The 20,034-nt window shown below is 43.6% G+C and overlaps 1 protein-coding gene, 1 long non-coding RNA gene and 4 other non-coding genes across 12 annotated transcripts; 1 reads left to right on the top strand and 5 right to left on the bottom strand.

The window, feature by feature from the left end:
• Window positions 1-1,000: 1,000 nt before the first annotated feature.
• Window positions 1,001-5,254, bottom strand: LOC133121847 (uncharacterized). Of its 3 annotated transcripts, none has more exons than XR_009708051.1 (7): window positions 5,136-5,254; window positions 4,196-4,287; window positions 3,107-3,192; window positions 2,739-2,824; window positions 2,496-2,575; window positions 2,250-2,275; window positions 1,001-2,046 (listed from the first exon to the last, which is right to left on the bottom strand). It is a non-coding gene; the product is annotated as an uncharacterized LOC133121847 (long non-coding RNA). The 3 variants fall into 3 exon arrangements; XR_009708049.1 differs by having other exon boundaries at window positions 3,107-3,187; XR_009708050.1 differs by having other exon boundaries at window positions 3,107-3,187; window positions 4,196-4,282; window positions 5,136-5,253.
• Window positions 2,115-2,201, bottom strand: LOC133123010 (small nucleolar RNA SNORD60). The gene has a single exon (XR_009708182.1). It is a non-coding gene; the product is annotated as a small nucleolar RNA SNORD60 (small nucleolar RNA).
• Window positions 2,367-2,448, bottom strand: LOC133123008 (small nucleolar RNA SNORD60). Its single transcript, XR_009708180.1, has one exon. It is a non-coding gene; the product is annotated as a small nucleolar RNA SNORD60 (small nucleolar RNA).
• On the bottom strand, window positions 2,926-3,007 carry LOC133123011 (small nucleolar RNA SNORD60). Its single transcript, XR_009708183.1, has one exon. It is a non-coding gene; the product is annotated as a small nucleolar RNA SNORD60 (small nucleolar RNA).
• Window positions 3,288-3,369, bottom strand: LOC133123009 (small nucleolar RNA SNORD60). The gene has a single exon (XR_009708181.1). It is a non-coding gene; the product is annotated as a small nucleolar RNA SNORD60 (small nucleolar RNA).
• A 640-nt stretch (window positions 5,255-5,894) lies between the features above and the next one.
• traf7 (TNF receptor-associated factor 7) lies at window positions 5,895-19,089 on the top strand. Of its 5 annotated transcripts, none has more exons than XM_061222940.1 (21): window positions 5,895-6,001; window positions 8,146-8,276; window positions 8,474-8,531; window positions 8,693-8,781; window positions 10,847-10,963; window positions 11,307-11,399; window positions 12,112-12,145; window positions 12,408-12,591; window positions 12,759-12,893; window positions 12,980-13,197; window positions 13,413-13,486; window positions 13,582-13,630; window positions 13,717-13,844; window positions 13,969-14,051; window positions 14,158-14,197; window positions 14,305-14,421; window positions 15,111-15,233; window positions 16,215-16,334; window positions 16,424-16,555; window positions 16,660-16,779; window positions 17,202-19,089. In XM_061222940.1, the coding sequence occupies exons 2-21, from the start codon at window positions 8,184-8,186 to the stop codon at window positions 17,214-17,216; spliced, it is 2,022 nt and encodes a 673-aa protein (XP_061078924.1). In that variant the 5' UTR covers window positions 5,895-6,001; window positions 8,146-8,183; the 3' UTR covers window positions 17,217-19,089. The 5 variants fall into 5 exon arrangements, with proteins under 5 accessions (XP_061078924.1, XP_061078923.1, XP_061078927.1 ...); XM_061222939.1 differs by having other exon boundaries at window positions 8,690-8,781; XM_061222943.1 differs by lacking the exons at window positions 5,895-6,001; window positions 8,146-8,276; window positions 8,474-8,531 and adding an exon at window positions 10,513-10,541 and having other exon boundaries at window positions 8,690-8,781.
• Window positions 19,090-20,034: the final 945 nt, after the last annotated feature.

The following is a 20,034-nucleotide window of genomic DNA, read 5'->3' as shown; positions in this document are numbered from 1 at the left end:
CGAAGAGCACAAGGGTCTTTCAATGGCTCTGGAAAGCAGTCAAACTGTTGCAGGGCAAGGCAGCAGTTAATGGAAGCCAGATTTCAAAGGGATTTAGAGCCGTGTGCTCTTAGCAGACACTTGAGCCAGGGGGTTCAAGGAAGCAGATAAAGGAAATCTGAATGGATGTCATCTACATGCATGTGCTTCAGTGTATGCTCATGTACTGGAGCGGTATACAGACTAACCTCTAGCATTATTTGGGACTGGATGTAATCTAATCTTCCTTTTTCTTCTGCAACGATCATATTTATATTCTTTCCTGCAATAAAAGCACTTTCCCCCCCTTCATTTTACAGAACATTCAAGGTTAGACAATTCACCACACCACTATGCTCAAGACAATCGTAGACTAAATGATCGCAAATAGGTTACACTCTTAATAAAGGTCATTGCATTCCGCAGGAAAGGGTTAGTTGATTAGGCATTGCGAATGCAACGACCATTCAACCACCAAAGTGAGAAAGAGGAGAATATATATTTTTTTAATTTACAATTTTTAAAATATATCTTTTTAAACACTGCAACTCGATACAAAAGTATTTTAGTGGTCTAAACCCATCTCCTGATCAATTGTAGCACCCTTCATGACTAGAGGGTGTTTGAAATGGGTAAATGTTTTTTGAATATAAATTTAGCACAGTTCAACAACACCTGGCTAAAAATTAAAAAGCAAACTAATGAGGTCCTCATGGTGCAATAAAGTGGGTAAAATTTTTAAAAAGCAGTGCAATTCTACATCCGATTCCTTAACATACACCAAAGTGGATTATCCAATGTCATTGATGCGCCTCCCAAGAAATTGCAATACTTTGCTTCAAATTTCACTAGCTCACATTTAAAGACCAACTCAGCATGTTTCCCCTTATATGTATACACAAACAAGGGCACTTTAGTTTACACTTAATCAGTAATGTAAACTAATGCATCCAAACTGTAAAGAATAAAGTTGGAAAACGAATTATTAGATTCAATTTTATTCATGTTCACACTCACAACTTGAGCAAAGACACATTCTTCTGTAACAACATGCAAGTATAAGTTATATTATTTTGGTTACATTAATGGCATTTCACCTGAATTAGATTTTCAAAAATATAATTTCCAAAGCCTCAAAAAAAAGCCACTGTTCTCCTTCAAGTGTTTTGAAGCTTGAAGAACTTGAAGTCCAAATTTTACATCTTACATTTTGCCCACAAGGTTTTTACAGCACTTGATGAATTATGCATTCAATATTCTAAACAGGATTGGCTGCCATGCTTTGACTGCATGCAATCAGACTTCATGCATCCAATATGTCTTCAGTCCCAACAGGACCAGACATGGCATTGGGGTCAGGATTGTACTAAGGATTTTTTTCCCCTTTTTTATTTTGTAAATTATTTTTTTTAATTTTTTTATTTTTATTTTTTTACACAAGATCAATTTCCATTTGCTATAAATCAACCAGAAATTGAACTATGTCAATAGAATGATTGCCCCAGTAGCACACTACACCGAGAACATTCAATTTCTCAGCACAAATTTGACAGTAATGGCAATCCAGCCAAACAACCAAAGTTAATTGTCGGCTGAGCATGGGAGCCAGAATAGTCGGTCTCCAAATTTAACCATTCATTTTTGGATATGATAACTAGAAAGGCCAATGAAGAGATTTCGAAGTCACTCAGGATTAAAGCTGAATTTAAAATGTAGAAATGTACCTTGCCCATTAGCATTAGATACACAGGCCTACCAAAGTGAGCAAGAAATCATTTGGGATTAAGATGGGCTTAAAAAAAGAAAGGGAAAATGCACCAGTCTGCATCAAAGCTGTTATGAGGTTAGCTCCTCCCATCTATATGCAGTATTCATTTTGATAAGCGAATGGCACCCCCTTCTGTTACAAAGTGAACCTGCATATTGCAAGGAGGACTGAGGGGAAAAATCGGTGTTTGTAGGACAATGGTCACAACACATGATGTTGATCATGGTGCCACTACCAGGACAGTTGTATATCAGGACCACCTGTAAATGAAAAGTTATAGTTAAAAATCTGAGAAAGTCATGCTAGCCATGTACACTGAGTGACAAGTGAGCCTCAGAAAGAACATGTAATCAGATGCTGCAAGGCAGCAGTCATACGAGGTGTCAGAAAAGTTTATTAAGTGTCATCACAGGCTCAGTTCAGCATTCCAATCCAAGTTACATTTGAAGGCCAGTATACTCACTTCTGTTCTCCCGATGCATGTACACCCTGAGAGGGGAGGGGGGTGAAACATTTTGGATTAATATTGATCGAAAGCAAATGCATGGTTCTTCATATATACACACAATATAGAGTGTTACAGCCTCAGAGAATGCATGTAATCAGCTACTGCCGAAGCAGCATTCATACGAGGTGTCAGAAGATTAAATTCATCACAGGCTTACTATTCATTATATAGCACTGCGTGGACCAATGTTTTAATGCTCACCTATAATGCACCATCACGCCATAGCTCAAGCCACCAATGTTCTGAAATCTTCCTTCTAAGGCACTTGCCAAAGCAGGTCTCTGAAATCACAATAGAAATTCAAGGGAATTAGATTCTCAAATGAATGCCCAGTAAAGATCACCAAGATTTGCAACCTAAAAATTCCACAAGCACCATTTTGTATGTATAGTTTCAAACATTTTTACTAACTACAAGGTCCAACTAAAAGCGGTGAACACATACCAATTTGTTGGTTTCGGGTTCCTAAGAATTCCTTCAACCCATCAATCCACTTTCATTTTCTTCTGGAGTATATCCTTTTGACATGACTGAAACAGAAACAAGGAAACCTTTTTCATAAAGCCACACTTTGGAGCTGGGGTATATTTACTGTAAAGGAAAACATGGTTCATATTTAAAGCAGTATTTGAGGCCTCAGAGAATGCATGTAAACAGTTACTGCCTCAGCAGCGTTCATACGAGGTGTCAGAAGATTAAACTCATCACAGGCTTCATTTTCATTATACAGCACTTTATGGACCAATGTTTTAAATGTATTTATTTATTTATCCATCTATTTATCTATTTATTTATTTATAAACTTAACTCACCTATTCTGGTTCAGGTTACTGGGAACTCCCGATTCCCATCTGCCAGCTTCAACTCTTCCCACATCCTTCTAAGTTTGTATCCTGCACTTAGAAAAGAGGAAACTATTTACATAAAACAGCCACACAATCAACATTACGTATGCAAACAGAAGTTCATATTTAAAAACTAAAAGCGGTGTTTGAGCCTCAGAGAATGCATGTAATCAGGCGCCACCGGAGCAGCGTTCATACGAGGTGTCAGAAGATTAAACTCATCACAGGCTTTATATTGATCATACAGCACTCCATGGACCAATGTTTTTATTAAACTTTGCTCACCTATAATACCATCACACCAGAGCTCAACAGCCACCAATGTTGTGAAATCTTCATTCCAAGGCAACAGCCAAAACATCAAGGTATCAGGCAATGGCACAGAAATTGGATTTTGTATACGCTACAAGCAGTATACACTTGAACATGTCCAGTCAAGCTCACCAAGATTGCCATTCAAAAATCACACAGGCATCATTTTGTATGCATATCAACCATTCTTGGCTACAAGGTCTAAGAAATGACATGCCAATCATTAGAAAGTCTAGATGCGATATGGAATATTTCAAGAATCGGTGCCCTATCCGATAAGGTTCAACAGGATGGACAAATTAAATCGAGAAAAGGCTGACCACACTTGTGGGCCAAAGTAAGAATAAATCATTTAGACGAGGGATCAGCAACTCATGGTCCTCGAGGGCTGAGAAGTGCTGGTTTTCCACTCTCCATTTACCTGGGAGTCAGATGTGAAGACAGTCTAGCTAATCAGTAGCACTAATGATCCAGGAGACAACAAAACCAGGACTTGGATTTGAGGGCCAGAGTTGACCCCTAGTTTAGACAGAAAGGTAGCCAAATAAGATTGGAAAACTAGCCATCTAGTGCTACTAGTTTCCCTGTCATTTATGTGGCTAACTTTTTCTTTAGTTTGGCTAACAAAATGTAGTCAGATTGTCCTCCTGGAAGGCGGATGAGGCAGCATTTAATTCCATCGTGGTGAACCCATCGGACAGGACACAAATCTCCTGTACACGAGAACTGGCTGTGAACACATACCCATCAGTTTGTTTCAGGTTATTGATAACTTCATCCTCCAATCCAGCTTCCATTTTCTCCTACAGCACATCCTTCTGATGTTGTATCCTGCACTTAAACAAGGAAATTGTTAAAGGAAATTAGATCTTTGTGCAATAAAAGCAGGTAGAATTAAAGCTTATTGATAAAACAGCAAATAAACCAAGCAAAGGAAGGCAGCCCTGGTTGGCTTCTCATTTTAAAATCAGTCTAATGTCCTCTAAGGAACTAGGCACAATGTGCCATCTCTGGTCCATGGAATGACTAACCCTTACATCGGTCTTCATAACAGGAGAAAGAAAACTATTCTGGCAAAAAGATTGCAGACAACGAATGCCTATTAGACGGATTACATAACGGCTGCCATGCCTGTTCTTCAACGTAACGTAGCGTCGCCATGCATCAGTACGTGAAGTCGCCGTGGAGCCACGTGGTAAGCGTGGTAACCGCGTGGCTTTTGGGAGGCTATTCGGCAATGGAATTCTTAATTCTCAGGCACGAATGATAAGGCGATGAATTTATGAAAAACACCGGTACCCAAGATAATTCGTCAGCGAACAAGCAGTAGGGTCCTTCGTTGCTAGAATGGGGTTTCCAGCAGAAGTTAACTTTACAACTCAGCATTTTCGCCAAGTGCACTTGAAATGAAGTCAGCGGATTAACTAAAGTTAATGAGGGTTTCCAGAAAAACACAGATCCAGCCCAAAACATGCCATAACCCAAAGGCTGGTAACTAGCTCACAATTCAACTTCGAAAACCCACGCTGAAAACTATCAAAGCTTGGTCAGCGAATAAGCTACTGTTGCAAACTTAAAAATGGTCTATGCTAGTATGCTACTAAACGCCCTAACACTTTGCCTGGTTAAATCAACGCGTTTATCAGGACGCATACATGAATCATCGACAAAATCACACCCTTACCTGCCACCATCTCAGTAGGGAACTCGTTGCACATCTATCTTAATTTCGTAACCACGTTGTGCTACTAGTATAAAAAGGGCGGTTGAAACGCTTGCCTGTAGCATTTATAGCATCGTCCATATTGCTTACACATATAGAAATCCTATTGGCTACACTCTAAAAGGGTGGTACATTAGAAACCTAGGCTATTGGTTGAACCACATTTTACATCTTAGTAAAACGCCCCTTAAAATCACGATTTACTCATAGGTTAGTGATATTTGATTGTAGATACCAATCAAGGAAGGAACGTGGAGACCGTTCTATTAAATTTCACTGCCACAATGGAGGGAAATAATAAACATTTGTCGATTGCAAATGCTTTTAAAACGCCAGGAATTCACTGACCACCAGTAAACCATAAATATGGAGGTCGTTTGTCGTGTATGTTCGACCAATTTCCTGAAGGAATTGATTTCAGTTTTGAGCCTCCTGGCAGGTGAAATCAGTAGGGCCTTACCTAACTGCTGAAAAGTGAAATTCGGAGGTAGTGACAGATGCAGCAGCAATGAATGGGAGGATTCAATCATGAGTAAGCTAGACACATTGAGTAGCACGGCGCCCCGAAAACTGGATAATAACATGAACAAATTAGAAACAAAACAACTAGGCTAGTTTTTGGATTTGCTTAAATGGTAAATAGAACTGCTTTTATATTTGTTTTTGTTGAGAAAAGGTAATACCATTAAAATGCACTGACGGCACTGGCGCTTACTGTCACTACAACTCCCATAACCCCCTCTTTGGAATCTCCTCTTCCTGAAAATCTGGCGACTGTCAGGGAGGAAGATGTGGATTTCTGTAGCAGGCTGAGTGTGTCGTCTCTGGTAAGATATTTTAGTTATGTAAATATCACAAACACAATGGAAACACACACATTTATTTTTGCAACGATAATTAGGTGTCGATACGGTATATGTGATGGTAAAACAGATGTGTGAATATTTATTATTGTCTGTGTTCCTCGCGATGGCTCTCATAGCTAGAGCTAACCTTGTAGCGAACAAATAAGCAAAAAAGCTAGACACGTTACTAACATACCAGATTGCGACGGTCCATGTTATGAGAAATGTAGCTAATGTAGCCCACTCAATAGATCGCCAAGTTGCAATCTGCGGTAGCTGGTAAGCATGCAAAGCCGAGTATATAGTTTGTAAAGGTTATCTGGTGATGGTTTAAAACCGAATTCCGTAATCACATAGCTGGCTAACAACACAACCATACGCAAATTAGATAGTTCACTAATTTGCTAGCTCATTTTATGGCATCTGAACTTCTCAAGTTCTCTATAGTACCTAACGTTATACTAATTAGATAGGTTGCTTAATAACCAACTCTTGATTGCAAGCTACGTTACTGCTCTTGGGCAAAGGTACGGAATCGTTGGCAGAACCTAGCTAGCTATGCATTTCACAGTAGAAACGGGTAACAGCCAGCATTTTAGCAAATAAGTGAATAAATACCATCATCAGTTGGCGTTCCCTTACACGATTTCGATTTCTTTCTGGTATCCAGCTAGCTAGCCTAGCCCATATCAACTCGCATCGTCTTTAGCTAGCTAGCTAGCTAATATATGGCTTGCTAGCTACCATTTTGTTAACAAATATTTAGCTAGCTCTAACCATTCGAAGTAGCTAAACGTTTCGGTAGCATGCTAAAGTTAGCTGTTTCGAGAGCTATGTTCGCGAGCTAACAGTTAACATATGCACGAGCCGTGTAACTTGGTTAACTAATAACAACCGTAGCTGGCTACTCAAGCGTATAATGCTACTGGAGAACGCCATAGCCTCACGTTAGCTAACGCTACTTCTCAAATTGGCTGCCTATCAAAGTTAGCTAACCTTACCGACGAAAACTGTTAGCTTACTGTTTTGGTAACGCTAGCGATAGATTACATTAGCTAGCTAGCTAGCTAGTCGAGGTTCGCTAGCTAACTAGCTAACATGGTTTGAGAATTTGTTATGAACCACACCGATACACCGTATGTGTGATTTAGGCTAAGTTAGCTAATATAGCAATATCAGTGATTATTGCTATGCTGACGGATGACATCAGTATAGGTTACAGTAGCTAGCTAGCAAACAGCAGGTATTCTTGTAGCTATGTATCCCGATTTTATAGCGCACAACTATCCGACCAGCTCGAGCTCCATCTGACTGACTGACTGACTCGTGAACAGTACGTTAACGTTAGCTGTTTGAGTTCTCTAACTTGCAGATCGTCAGCTTATAATGTCTAGTAGTGGAAGTTGAACAACATTGTCAGTGCAACAGGTAACTAGCTATTAACGTTACCATGGCTAGAATGAATTTACCTAACGTTAACGGTACGCATTATATTTGTAATTCAATTTTTTTTCTTTTTTTGAAGCAGTTTAAGCGACATACGTCACACAATTGATAGATTATTGGATGTTACTGTGGCTAACCTTGCTGATGTAGGTGGCAAGATGTCTGTGTTTCCAGCTGGACATTTCATGTGGACACTTGGGAAATTATTATTAGCTCATAGCATGAGCTGTGACCTTGTAATTATACATTATATACAGCTGCGTCATAATCCTGTAATGCCAGTAAACGAAACTGAATCATTTTTTTTTGATGACGTTTTGTTGATGTTTTTCTGCTGCCCTATAGCGTATACTATACGCTGCACTGCACTGCACGTTTTCTGTTTGTCTGTATTATCTATCTGAACTGGGTCTATCATTACGAGAGTCCTTTGGCTGCCTATTGTAAGATTGGAAAGTTTGAAATTGGTTATGTTTACAATCTGTATCTACAGATTTTTTAAATCACACCCAATAGTATACAAGTGGTTTCATAATGTTGTGTGTCCTCTAATCGGTGGTATGGTCATTTGCTCCAGTGAGTGACATATGGGGAGAGCACCACAAAATGCATTGGGATATCAGGTTATGGCACATTTAAGAACTTGACCAGTGGGGGCTGACAGTGTTTTCTCCTCTAAGGCTACAGCTGTCAGGTTTCAGGGAGGCTGTGGTGGATTATGAGCTCCAGTAAGACTCCGCGCTACAATCGTTTCTCAGGAGGAGCAGCAGTGTCCACCAACAGCATTCCCCCAGCAGACAGCACCAACGGGGTGAGAGTGTCACAGAGTAAAAGCAAGGCAGCTGTGGCAGAAATTGCAGAGTGACTAATTGCATATAATGTCTGCATGTGCCCCTTGACCAGATCAGTATTGCTTCATGTGCCGTTTCATCTGAATTGCCTTTAATTGAGCCAATTGCTTATATGCATCTTGTATTTAAATCCTGTTTTTCTTCTTCTTTCAAATAGACCAGAATGGAGACTACTTTCGGATCAGCGTATTCGACAGTAACAACTGTGGCTAAAGGTGAGTCTGTGTGACAGACGGCATTGTTAATTATTCTCTCTGACAGTCACAGTTGTGGAGAAATGACTAAAATTACTTGGGTTTTAGTGCCACTGCGAAATGCCCAGTTGTCTAGTGTATTTCAGACTTGCTAATGGAGCTGTGCTCTCCGATTCCAGCAGATGCATCCAGTAATTACAAGCAGCACCGTCGGACGCCATCCTCCTCCAGCACCCTGACGTACTCCCCACGCGATGAAGATGACAGCATGGTAAGCATCAGTACTCGCGCCCACGTGTCAGCTCATCCCAGAGGGTGTGTTCTTAAAGCACTCCCCGCTTACCAGATCACACATTCAGCGCGCTGATTCCACCGAGCATCCAGTTGTGTTTATAGAGGTCTCCCTGCCATTGCGCATTCATGGGAATGCTATCAATTTGCAAAGAAAAAAAGAAAAGAAAAAGTGCCATATTTATTATTAAATTTTTTCCGTCAAATGAAATTTTTACTACTTTGGGCACTATTAAAATTATTTTCTTCACAAGGTTTTTGCTGGAAAAAGAGTCCTTATCTTTCATTTTCACATTTGAACACAGCAGTCATTTGTATGTTCTGTCTTTGTCCATCTGGCTTGGTCAGCCATCCTTTTCCGTTGCTCTATCTATTTTGCTGATGAATCACAATACTGTGCCTGGGCTTCCTTGATTACTGCCAAGACCTGGCTGCGTATTTAAGTGCAGTAAGCTAGCCTGTTTTTTTTTTTATATTTCTTTTAGCCGTAATCAAGGTCTCGCTCTGTGCTACTAGTATTCGTAGGTTGTTTCTCTGGTAGCCCTTGTTCCGCAGTTGCCACACACAAAGACGTGTACATGCTCACATGCGCACGCATACGCACAGAGCACAGGAAATCATGCGGCAACATTGGGCTCTAATTGAATAGCAGGAAGCCCCCCCCCACCAGTCCTGCTCCCCGGTCTGTGTAGTGAAGTTGGCACTGGGAGTGAGCGGTGGTGGAACAATCAGTGGCTATGAACGCAGATGAGACTGAGCAGGGCCCGAGTGCGCCTGAGAAATCCAGGAATTCTCACCTAGATTGTTGGGAGTATTTAAGCGGGACAGAACGGTAAAGCGCGTGAGGGAAAGCAGAAAGAGGAGCCTGTAAGCGTTACCCCGTCCATCGTCCTTGAAGCCTCCACCGTCGCTCCGTCTCCATTGTGAGGGCCGTGAAGGGGCCAGGATACCGCGGTGCTAGAGAAAAGGAGTCCAGGACTGTTGTGAGTTAATCCTTCAGTGAAAGTGGAAATTGTACCTCGCACAGCAGGATCTGTCTGTCATGTTCGCTTCTGTTTGAATGTGCCATTGGGCAGATAGCATCGTTTCCATTGCTGTAGATGTTGGACCGGGACACGTTTCCTAATTAACAACGTTTTGCCTGTGAAGTGTGATTTTGTTGATTTTGTTAGAAATTCTCTTTAGTTGGAAATGTGTGCCAATCACGATGGTCTTGTTACAACTGCTTCTAGGACTGAATGAAATGAAAACATTTACTGGTTATTTTTGAATGCTAAATTTGACTGCTGAATGCATTTTCTATTCTTTCTGATGTGTTAATGCTATACTCATGTTAAACTATCAGTTGAGGGTAGTCTAATTGGAGTTGTGAACAGATTCAGCATTTTATGCTGCAGTTGCTGCAATTGAGCATATGACATGATTGAGAAAGATTGGACATTTCTCAAGAGGCAGGACTAGTTGTTTGCACATTAGAATTGCAGCTTAACAGTTGCTCATCTGCTACACAAACTCATTCTTTTGGAAAATTGAGGAATTGATTTGAAGATCGATAGCAGCTCTCTGCTGTGTAATTGTATGTTTTCTTATGACTTCATGAATCTAATTGCCTTTTAGTCTAAAGTACAGTGGCTTAAAAAAAAAAAAAAAAGCATTACGCAACTTTACAAGCCATTACATTTACAGTGACATTACATTATTTGCTTTGCAGATTAGGATTGTGTTTCTGTGAATAGAAAGGTATGTCGGGGCATTTCTTTCACTAAATAATGGCTCAATTCACTCAATTCAGATGAACAAGTTTATTTTTAAATATTTTCAAAGAACTGACACCCTAGTTAATTGAATTTAATAAAATAGTGTAATTAAAAGTGTAATTACGTTGAACCGTAGTCTTGTGATCCACAACTTTTGGGATTTAATCCAGGTCCCAGTCAGGCACCTTAGCCACTAGGCTATAGGTTGGCCTTGGGGTCTGTAGCGAGTTGGAGGGGAAAGCAGCGCTGTGCCATGTGCACTGAAGCCCGTCTCTCTCCTCCCCGCAGCCCCCCATCAGCACCCCCCGCCGCTCAGACTCGGCCATCTCTGTGCGCTCCCTGCACTCTGAGTCCAACATGTCCCTGCGCTCCACCTTCTCCCTGCACGAGGAGGAGGAGGACACGGTGAGTCCACCAGCCAGCCTTTCCCCCCCCCCCCCCCCCCGGACTTCCGTCTCATCCCGGTCCCCCTCTGATGACTACGTCACCATTTTCATTTAAAGCCATTTGATACGGCCTGCTTGTTCCTGAAATATTGACACCGCAGGTTCCAAGCAGGGTATTGTAGCTGAGATACTATAAGCTTAAATAAGGTATTTGTTATTGTGCGCCGTTCCTCTGTTCTGACAGCCCCCTGGTATTAAAGTGTCAGTCAGCATGTAAAAGGGGGGCAGGATGTCTGTGTGCGATAGAGTGTGGAGTGTTGCACTCATGTGTGAGTGGGTCCTGATGCCTCTCCATCCCCCAGGAGCCCCAGGTATTTGCAGAGCAGCCCTCGGTCAAGCTGTGCTGCCAGCTCTGCTGCAGCGTGTTCAAGGATCCTGTCATCACCACCTGTGGGGTGAGTCTGCAGCGCCACTCTGGCCCTTTTTACACCACTTCGTCATTTATTTTAGCATCAAAATCTCCATCCATGTCTACAGTACATTATCATTTATCTTACCACCAAAAACTCCGTCCTAGTCTACAGCACATCATTTATCTTTACACCAAAATCTCCATCTCAGTCTACTTCTCTGTTTCAGCACTCTAATCGACATCACCCCCTTAGCACTACATTTTATAATTGTGTACATCACTCCTAAATTAGCTCTGTGATCTTCCCTATTTACAGAACTCTCAGCTTCTCCATCACCTCCCCCTCCCGCAGAATCACACTCTAGTTTCTATCTCCCCATCACCTCTCAGCCTCTCTGCAGTCCCCCCCACTCCATCGCACCCGTAGTGTAGTGTTGGAAAGAATGAAAGCGCTTGTTGTATTTTCGCAATGCATTGATTTCCTGTCTGTTGCATCCCTTATGCCCGATTAACTGCTTTCCTTGAGCAGCGAAGCGTTGAAGTGTCTCACAGTTATCCCATTGTAATGCAAAGTCTCCGGTTGCAATGGTAGTACACGGCCGGGGGTGGTCATTCTTGGGAAGTGCTCTCAACATTCAATGTGGAATGGTAGGGAGACCTGAAAATTGTTACAAGGGCAGCCCCCCTCCCCCCCTCTCTCACTCTCTCAGACCAGTCACTGATTAATATTTTAATAACCGCCTTCTCTCTCACAGCATACCTTCTGCCGACGATGCGCCTTGACCTCAGGTAGGCGGGTTCATCCTCATTTATGCCGCTATTTGCATTATCTGCTCTGTGTCATACTTTCTCTGAGAAAGAGGATGGAAGGTATTAATGGCTCAGCTTGGTTCAGTGTCTAATCTATCCTTTCGTTCCCTCTTCTGGGCCTCCCCGATCTGGTTTTGTCTGGAACTCCCTATTCTCTTTTTACGATCACATCCCCCCCTTTTTCCTGTGCATGCCAGCCTTGATCTCAGTCTGAGCTCTGTGGTCCTGTTTGTCCCTGTAGAGAAGTGCCCGGTGGACAACGCCAAGCTCACGGTGGTGGTGAATAACATTGCTGTGGCAGAACAGATCGGCGAGCTCTTCATCCACTGCAAGTACGGCTGCCAGCCAGCCGCCTCTGGCAAGCCCAGTGCCTTTGAGGTGGACCCCCTGGGTTGCCCCTTCACCATCAAGCTCACCACCAGAAAGTGAGGCCCTTTGCTTGTCCTCCCATAATTCACCCCACTCGCTTTGTTTGCAGTATCGACAGCACAATAGTGGCTGTCTGACTCAGTCGTGCTTGGGGTTTTTAATGTTTTAAAGGGTTTTGGGAGTTATTTTGAGAGGAAATAAGCCTCACGTTGTCCCTCTGCAGAGATCACGAAGCGAGCTGTGATTACCGGCCTGTGCGCTGCCCAAACAACCCCAGCTGCCCCCCTCTGCTCACCATGAACCTGGAAGCTCACCTGAAGGAGTGCGAGCACATCAAATGCCCCCACTCCAAATACGGGTAAAGCCTCCCTCCTCCAGTCAGGTTCACCCCCAAGTGCTGGACGCAAGGTTGTGTGCTAATGTAGACCTCCCATCCCCTGTCAGGTGCACCTTCATCGGGAACCAGGACACGTACGAGACCCACCTGGAGGTGTGCAAGTTCGAGGGGCTGAAGGAGTTCCTGCAGCAGACGGACGACCGCTTCCATGAGATGCAGGTCACGCTGGCACAGAAAGACCAGGACATCGCCTTCCTGCGCTCGATGCTGGGAAAACTGTCTGAGAAACTGGACCAGCTGGAGAAGAACCTGGAGCTGAAGTTCGGTGAGGGAGGCGGTGGTCTGCATTGCCGGAATCATAAGCCGTTGACCGTTAAACCATATTGTAGCAAGGAAGTGCTTTCCTTGTGAGAGCCTTTGTGTTTGCCTCAAAGTCTCTCTGATGCCTCATCCAAGCGGTTGTTAGTCCACAGTTGATTATGTTGCCATTGGAAACTTGTGATTTCCATTGCTGGTGCTTATGCTGTTTCTCCCTGGCAGATGTTCTGGATGAGAACCAGAGCAAGCTGAGTGAGGACCTGATGGAGTTCCGTAGAGATGCCTCCATGCTCAATGTAAGTGTACTCAACCAGCAGTCCCTCTCATAGCCAGAGCAGTGCCCACGAACCACTGTCTTTAAGGCCTTTTTCTCTCTTTCTTCTTTCTGCAGGATGAACTGTCTCATATAAACGCCAGGCTGAATATGGGCATCCTGGGATGTGAGTGTCGCCTGGCCTTAAGTCCTTTCTCCTTTACCGTGCCCAGGTGTGTCAGAGGTGATCTCACGGTGTCTCTGTCTTTACAGCCTATGACCCGCAGCAGATATTTAAGTGCAAGGGCACCTTTGTGGGGCACCAGGGGCCCGTGTGGTGCCTGTGCGTGTACTCCACCGGCGACTTGCTCTTCAGCGGCTCCTCCGACAAAACCATCAAGGTACGGGCCGCCGCTGGGGCGGGCTGCCCACCTCCGCCCCCTGCCTCCTCCATCCTCATCCTCTTTCTTAACATTTCCGGTTTCTTTTCTCACCGTACTTCCTCTCTGCTCCCCTGTGCTACAGGTCTGGGACACCTGCACCACTTACAAGTGCCAGAAGACATTGGAGGGCCACGACGGCATTGTGCTGGCACTGTGCATTCAGGGGTAGGCGCACCGACAGCCTGTCACAGTGGCAGGAATTCTGCTCTGCTCCAGAGCTATTAACGTCGCTTATTTGCAGCTTATGAGTCCTGTCTCTGTGTCCCTGCAGGAACAAGCTGTACAGTGGCTCAGCAGACTGCACAATCATTGTAAGTTTCCTCTGATGCTCTAAACGTAGGCTCACTTGCTCTCGCGGAGCTCTCCGGTACAGTGAATTCCCCCGATGCATTACTCAGTGTGGTTATTATGTTTTTAGGTGTGGGATATTCAGACACTACAGAAAGTCAACACTATCCGCGCTCATGACAACCCAGTCTGCACCCTGGTGTCTTCACACAACATGCTCTTCAGTGGCTCCCTCAAAGCCATTAAGGTCAGGACTGCTCCACGCACTCAGTGTCTGCTGTGCATTTATATGAACATTTCTGTACAGGGTGGTTTGGTTTGCATGTATCTTGAGAGCAGTTACAGTTATGAAGCAATTTGAAAATGTAGATTGTGTGAGTTTGGAATCACACTTTCCTGAGAAAAGAGTCTATGTTGTTTTCTCTGTAACCGCTGCAGAGGCAGAATGCAAGTTGGCTTATTTAAAAAATAAATAAAATAATGGGAGTCTTTAAGAACCTTAATTATGAAATTGCAAGTTTTATTAGTGATAATCGCTTCAAGCTAAAACAGCTGTCTGCAATGAGCTTTTTAGTGTACTGCTGTGCTGTGCCTGGCAAGGCTCCAGGTCTGGAGCTCAAGCTGTGTGGATTGATGTGTGATTTGAGGCTTGACGACGGTAGACTGGTTTCCTCCACTGCCAGGGTCGTCTGACCGTTCCGGACCGTTCCGGCGGTGTGGGCTGTGGGAGGGGCTCCAATGCCGCATGATCTCACTCCATTCAGGGACTTTCCCCTGATTACATCCTCCCTTTTGTTCCCCAAATGTCAAAGACCTTGGCTGTACGAAGACTTTCTTGCGCAGTAGCGGTGTGTGTGACTGCATGCGGCTCTAGCCGAGGTGAAAGTGCCAGGGTGTAATGCTTCTGAGAGGGTCTGGGTTTGTGTGTGCCTCCAGGTGTGGGACATTGTGGGCACCGAGCTGAAGCTGAAGAAGGAGCTGACAGGACTGAACCACTGGGTCCGGGCGCTGGTCGCGTCGCAGAACCACCTGTACAGCGGCTCTTACCAGACCATAAAGGTTCGGACTTTGACCCTCAAGGCTGCTAATCACAATTCTGCCAGAAGTATTCTACTTTATTATGTATAGTAAATTATATTACACTGAGTATAAATAGTTTGTATTAAGCAACCAGAGCTTTACCGACCTTTGAAGCCAAGATTCATTTTCAAATGTCTATCGTACTTTGTCATGATTTTCTTTTTTCTTTGTTTATAGATACATAAATGTAGGTTGTTATGACAAAAAATGAGGCTTTCATGAATGTATTTCACCAATGGCTTGGGAACCTGTTATATAGCATTGATGGAAAGCAAGACTGCTAAACCCTGCGTCATTTTAGGCTTTAATAGAACCTCTGGGGACACTAGACAGGAACCAGACCGCATTTCAGTACGCAGCTCTGTGCTTTCTTCCTCTCAGCTGCTACACTGAGAGAGCGTGAGAGAGAAAGGGAGAGAGAATGTGGAAGATAGGAGAGGGGGAACAGAGCAGAGTTGGTTACCGAGGTTTGCATCATCCTCCGCTTAGTGAATTTCTGTTTTCTATTCTAGCCTCTCCCCTCCTCCGCATGCTAGGGGTATGTGCGGGGGTGGAGCCGAGTCTGTATTTGTGATTGGTAGTACAGGGCTCCAGATGTCATAAACACTAGACTGTTGCCATGGAGATGTCGCTGACGACTTCCAGCTGTGGAGTTTCTCAGTTTTTCCACAGCTGATAACAGGCAATGGCCTACGGGCCCTTCTCGTGAGATGTTGTTGCTTTGTTTTTTATTAATTGTCCGGTTCGGTATGTGCCTGTTTTCACAATAGAAATACTGATTTACCTTGTGGCCGAATAGATACATAGATGTCCTTTTTTGTTTTTTTGCTTTTTTTTTAACAGAAGGTGCTCCACAGAGATTGTGCAACTCTGGGGTTTTATTGACATAAAAGATTACTTGTTTTTGAGAAAGGGGGTTCTAATATAATTCCTAATCTTATTCCTTTCTTACTTTCTCAGATCTGGGATATTCGTTCTCTGGAGTGTGTTCATGTGCTTCAGACGTCTGGTGGCAGCGTGTACTCCATCGCGGTTACCAACCACCACATCGTCTGTGGAACTTATGAGAACCTCATCCATGTAAGAACCGCAGTCCAGTGTCACTCAAAATCAGGAGGGCACTTCCAACAGCATTTAGTTGACGTGAAGGCTTTGTTTCCACATGGCAGGTGTGGGACATTGAGTCCAAGGAGCAGGTGCGAACGCTGACTGGCCACGTGGGCACCGTGTATGCCCTGGCAGTCATCTCCACGCCAGACCAGACCAAAGTGTTCAGTGCCTCGTACGATCGCTCACTCAGGGTAAGGACCCTTCAGCTGGGCTTTTGGCTCCGTTATGTTGCGTTTCAGTGGATGGTTAACCCTGAGGGGCGTGGCTCTTTATGACCCAAGTCTTCCCGCTGCAGGTGTGGAGTATGGACAACATGATCTGCACTCAGACGCTGTTGCGGCATCAGGGTAGCGTCACAGCACTGGCTGTCTCCCGAGGCCGCCTCTTCTCTGGGGCTGTGGACAGCACTGTCAAGGTGTGTCCTCCTTCCGAGCTTCATTTGGTGTAATTCTGCTTTGTCCTTCCATATTATTCTAATGTCATCTTATTTCCCATTGTTCTCTGTAAAGGTAAGTCTACGGAAATGGTAAACGACCCTATTCCCGGAGATCCTGTCGGGTTTCAACTGTTAAGCAAACATACCTCATTCAACAGCTACTAATTTGTTTAGAATCTGGTGCGCCAAATTCGAGTTGAAATGAAAACCAGCAGGTTGGTAGGTGTGGCTTACCACTGGTCTACAGTTTAACACATAGGCCCCATGTAGGACCTTTCACTGGAAAGGATTTAAAAAGCTTGCCAGACTTATGACCGAGTCTTAGATGCTCAGCTCCTTTGCGAAAGCTGATGCTTTCTGCCCAGTGGTCTCACCGTTCTTTTCTGCCCTCTGTCTCTCAGGTGTGGACCTGCTAAGGCCGTCCGCGGTCTGCTTCCCCTGCCCGGATGCAGCAAGGAAGCATCATGCGACAGGGGACGGTTTCATTTCAGACTGCTTTACTCGGTTATCGTAACGGTGATGAAGGAATCGACAATGCCAAGCTTGAAAAGGTTGCTTCGTTAAAAAGAAAAAGAAAAAAAATCACGGTTTAATATTTTTTTTGGTTGATTGAATTGTGATTCTGTACACCACTATGGGGCCAGGTGTTTTTATTTTTATTTTATGCAACTGTAGAGAGTCAGTGCAGTGGAGGTACTGGATCCCACTGGAGCCTTTCACACTGACACCGCCTTGGACACTGGGTGCCTCTTCCTCCAACTGAGTGCCATGACGATCGGGACCTCTGGAAGAGCACCCCTCTGCTCACACCTTCAGGACTGTATTCGTACACTGAGTACACAGACCCACCAGACTGAAATATCTGCCTTATCTGAGCATGTGTTTGAGCAGCATTGGCATAGCCTCCATCCTCGTGGAAGACTACCCCCCCCCCCTCCCATCCAATGACATGCCCACATCTGAGAGTGCCACAGGCCCTGCTGAAGCCAACCCCCTCCCTCCAAGCTGAGCAGTGTGGAGGAACGCAAAGAAACTTTTTTGCCAATGTTCTCCTCTTAAGCGGAGGATTCCCCTGGTGGGGCTGTCCAACACTTCAAAAAAGAAAGGGACAGAAACGAAGGAGAGACTGTGTGCTTGTACGCGTCTACACTCCAAGTCTAAAACAAAGCAAAGTGCTGATGGGGATTTTGTAACGGTTCATTCCTTGCTTTGCGGCCAGAATTCTCCCACAGCAATTCCAGTGGTTGTGGTGTAATAACGGAACAGTTTAGCCCTTCTTGTTAGTTAGGGGGCCTCTGTTTGCTGGGATGTCCTGCCTTGCTGTTCCATGTTTGCTGCCAGGGAATCTCCTGCCAAGGTGGGGGGGGGGGGGAGGGCTGGTTTCGCCGGGCAGTCTTTCAGCCATCAGTGACCCCAATGAATTATTTTGTCCCTGCGGAGGGGCTGTGACCGGTGCATTTTCAATTTGAACGCTTGACTTTTTATGCTTTATTAGCCGCATCACCTTTTCCACATGGCAGTTGTTCGAAAGAAAGAAAGGAAGGGAGGGAGACGAGTTCAGAATTATGCACACGGAAGTCACACAAAAGACGTGGAGAAAAAAAGTGTCTTGTGCCCATTTCACTTTCTTCGTTTAAGCAACTCCAAAACCGCTGCTTTAATGTGATTGCTGACGCATTTTTAAACTTTAAAGTGCTGCTGTCTATTTTAGATAGGCCTTTTTTATATGTGTAAAATAGTCCTGTAAACTATATTTTTAACCCATTGTACGCTTCATGCGGTGTTTCCTTACAAAAGGTTCTATACATTCGTTTTCTGCTGTAGGCCTGGCTCATTGGGCACAATGCTGGCAGTGCCATTCATGCCCTGGTCAGCACCAAGCAGAGCTTAATTTTCATTAGGTTTTCATTTGCAGCTTCCTGTTGATGGGGTAGCTCATAAATATATAAATCATAGTAACAAAAAAAAGTCCTAAAACACAGTTTAAAAATAGTAATGAAGAAGTTGTGATTGACTTGGTATTTGACAGAATTTGAGATGAGCAGAACTCTTTTGTGAGGGCACACTGCAGTGTGTATTTGCAGTGCCAATGGTGCCATGAGGAAGCGCATGATTAATTTCAGCCTTTTTCCCTAAGCTCTGTGGAGAAAAGATGTTAAAAGGTACGATTTGGAGTGCAGGGGGAGGGTGGGAGAGGACTGACCTTTTCTCCCGCAGCAGTGATACATGCTCACTTGTATACATTATGTTAAGCTTGATTTTACCATTAAAGCAGTGTACACTTTGGTAGCTTTGGTTGTTGGCTTCTTTTTCGCCTGCAGTATGGATCGCTTATCAGTATTCAACACTGGTCAATGTGGAGACTACTTTCTGTTTAACCTAGTAAAACTTTAAAGAATGCATTCACCCATAAGCTGTATCACTATATTGAAGTAAAAAAAATAGTATTAGTTTGTAATCTTTTATGGGGACCACAAGAGGCATCACTGTCTTTTTAGCATCCATAACAGTGCTGTAATGCAAATACATTTATTTCTCAATGGAAGATATAACGGGGCTGAAAATCATAGTAAATTGAGAAATTCTTATGGCTTCCGTTTCCTAGAGATTGGGATTTGAAACATTGAAACGATTTTACCTTCTGAGGATAAATTTGAATCAATCAATCTATTCTAAAGTTAGCAGAGGCAACCTATTCATATTTGCTGCATTGAAACCGATCCATGCATATTAATGAAATATCGAAACATCTATGTAATACATTATACAGTACATGCTGTGTCCGCTAAATGTAGTTAACCAACTACTGAGGAGTTGAACTGTACAGCTTGTGCATGGTTCGTTCATGTTAACTACATTAGTTAATGCCAGTTCATATTGGAATGTAAACAGTGAATCAAATTGTTGATGATTAACTAATAAGTTTTAATTATTAAGTTTGATGTATAAATAATCATGTAACTATTCCTGTAGTTAGCAGTTAACTAATGAAAAGTTAATTGCATGTTTAACACTCATTATGTTAGGATTTTATGACCGCTTTTATGTTTGGGGTTAAATTGACCCCATCAGTTTGAATTGACACAATTTTTTACACTTGTGTCGCCACCTTATTGTTTCCCAAATTACTAGCCTTTTACAATGAATATGAATTCTGTGAGAAACCTCTAATTTTAGAGCCTGAGTCACGTCAGTGAAAGTTTGACACCTTTATGGTAAGTGCCACCAGACTCA

This window comes from Conger conger, chromosome 2 (genome assembly GCF_963514075.1).
Source record: "Conger conger chromosome 2, fConCon1.1, whole genome shotgun sequence".
Taxonomy (NCBI): domain Eukaryota; kingdom Metazoa; phylum Chordata; class Actinopteri; order Anguilliformes; family Congridae; genus Conger; species Conger conger.
The sequence above is the reverse complement of the archived record's forward strand: the minus strand, read 5'-3'. Positions and strand labels throughout refer to the sequence as shown.

Bases quoted from the DNA above. Each gene is read 5' to 3' on its own strand.
- traf7 (XM_061222939.1), top strand. From the start codon at position 8,184: ATGAGCTCCAGTAAGACTCCGCGCTACAATCGTTTCTCAGGAGGAGCA. The intron at 13,198-13,412 runs GTGAGGGAGGCG...TCTCCCTGGCAG, and splicing joins GAACCTGGAGCTGAAGTTCG to ATGTTCTGGATGAGAACCAG. The intron at 16,556-16,659 runs GTAAGGACCCTT...TTCCCGCTGCAG, and splicing joins CGTACGATCGCTCACTCAGG to GTGTGGAGTATGGACAACAT.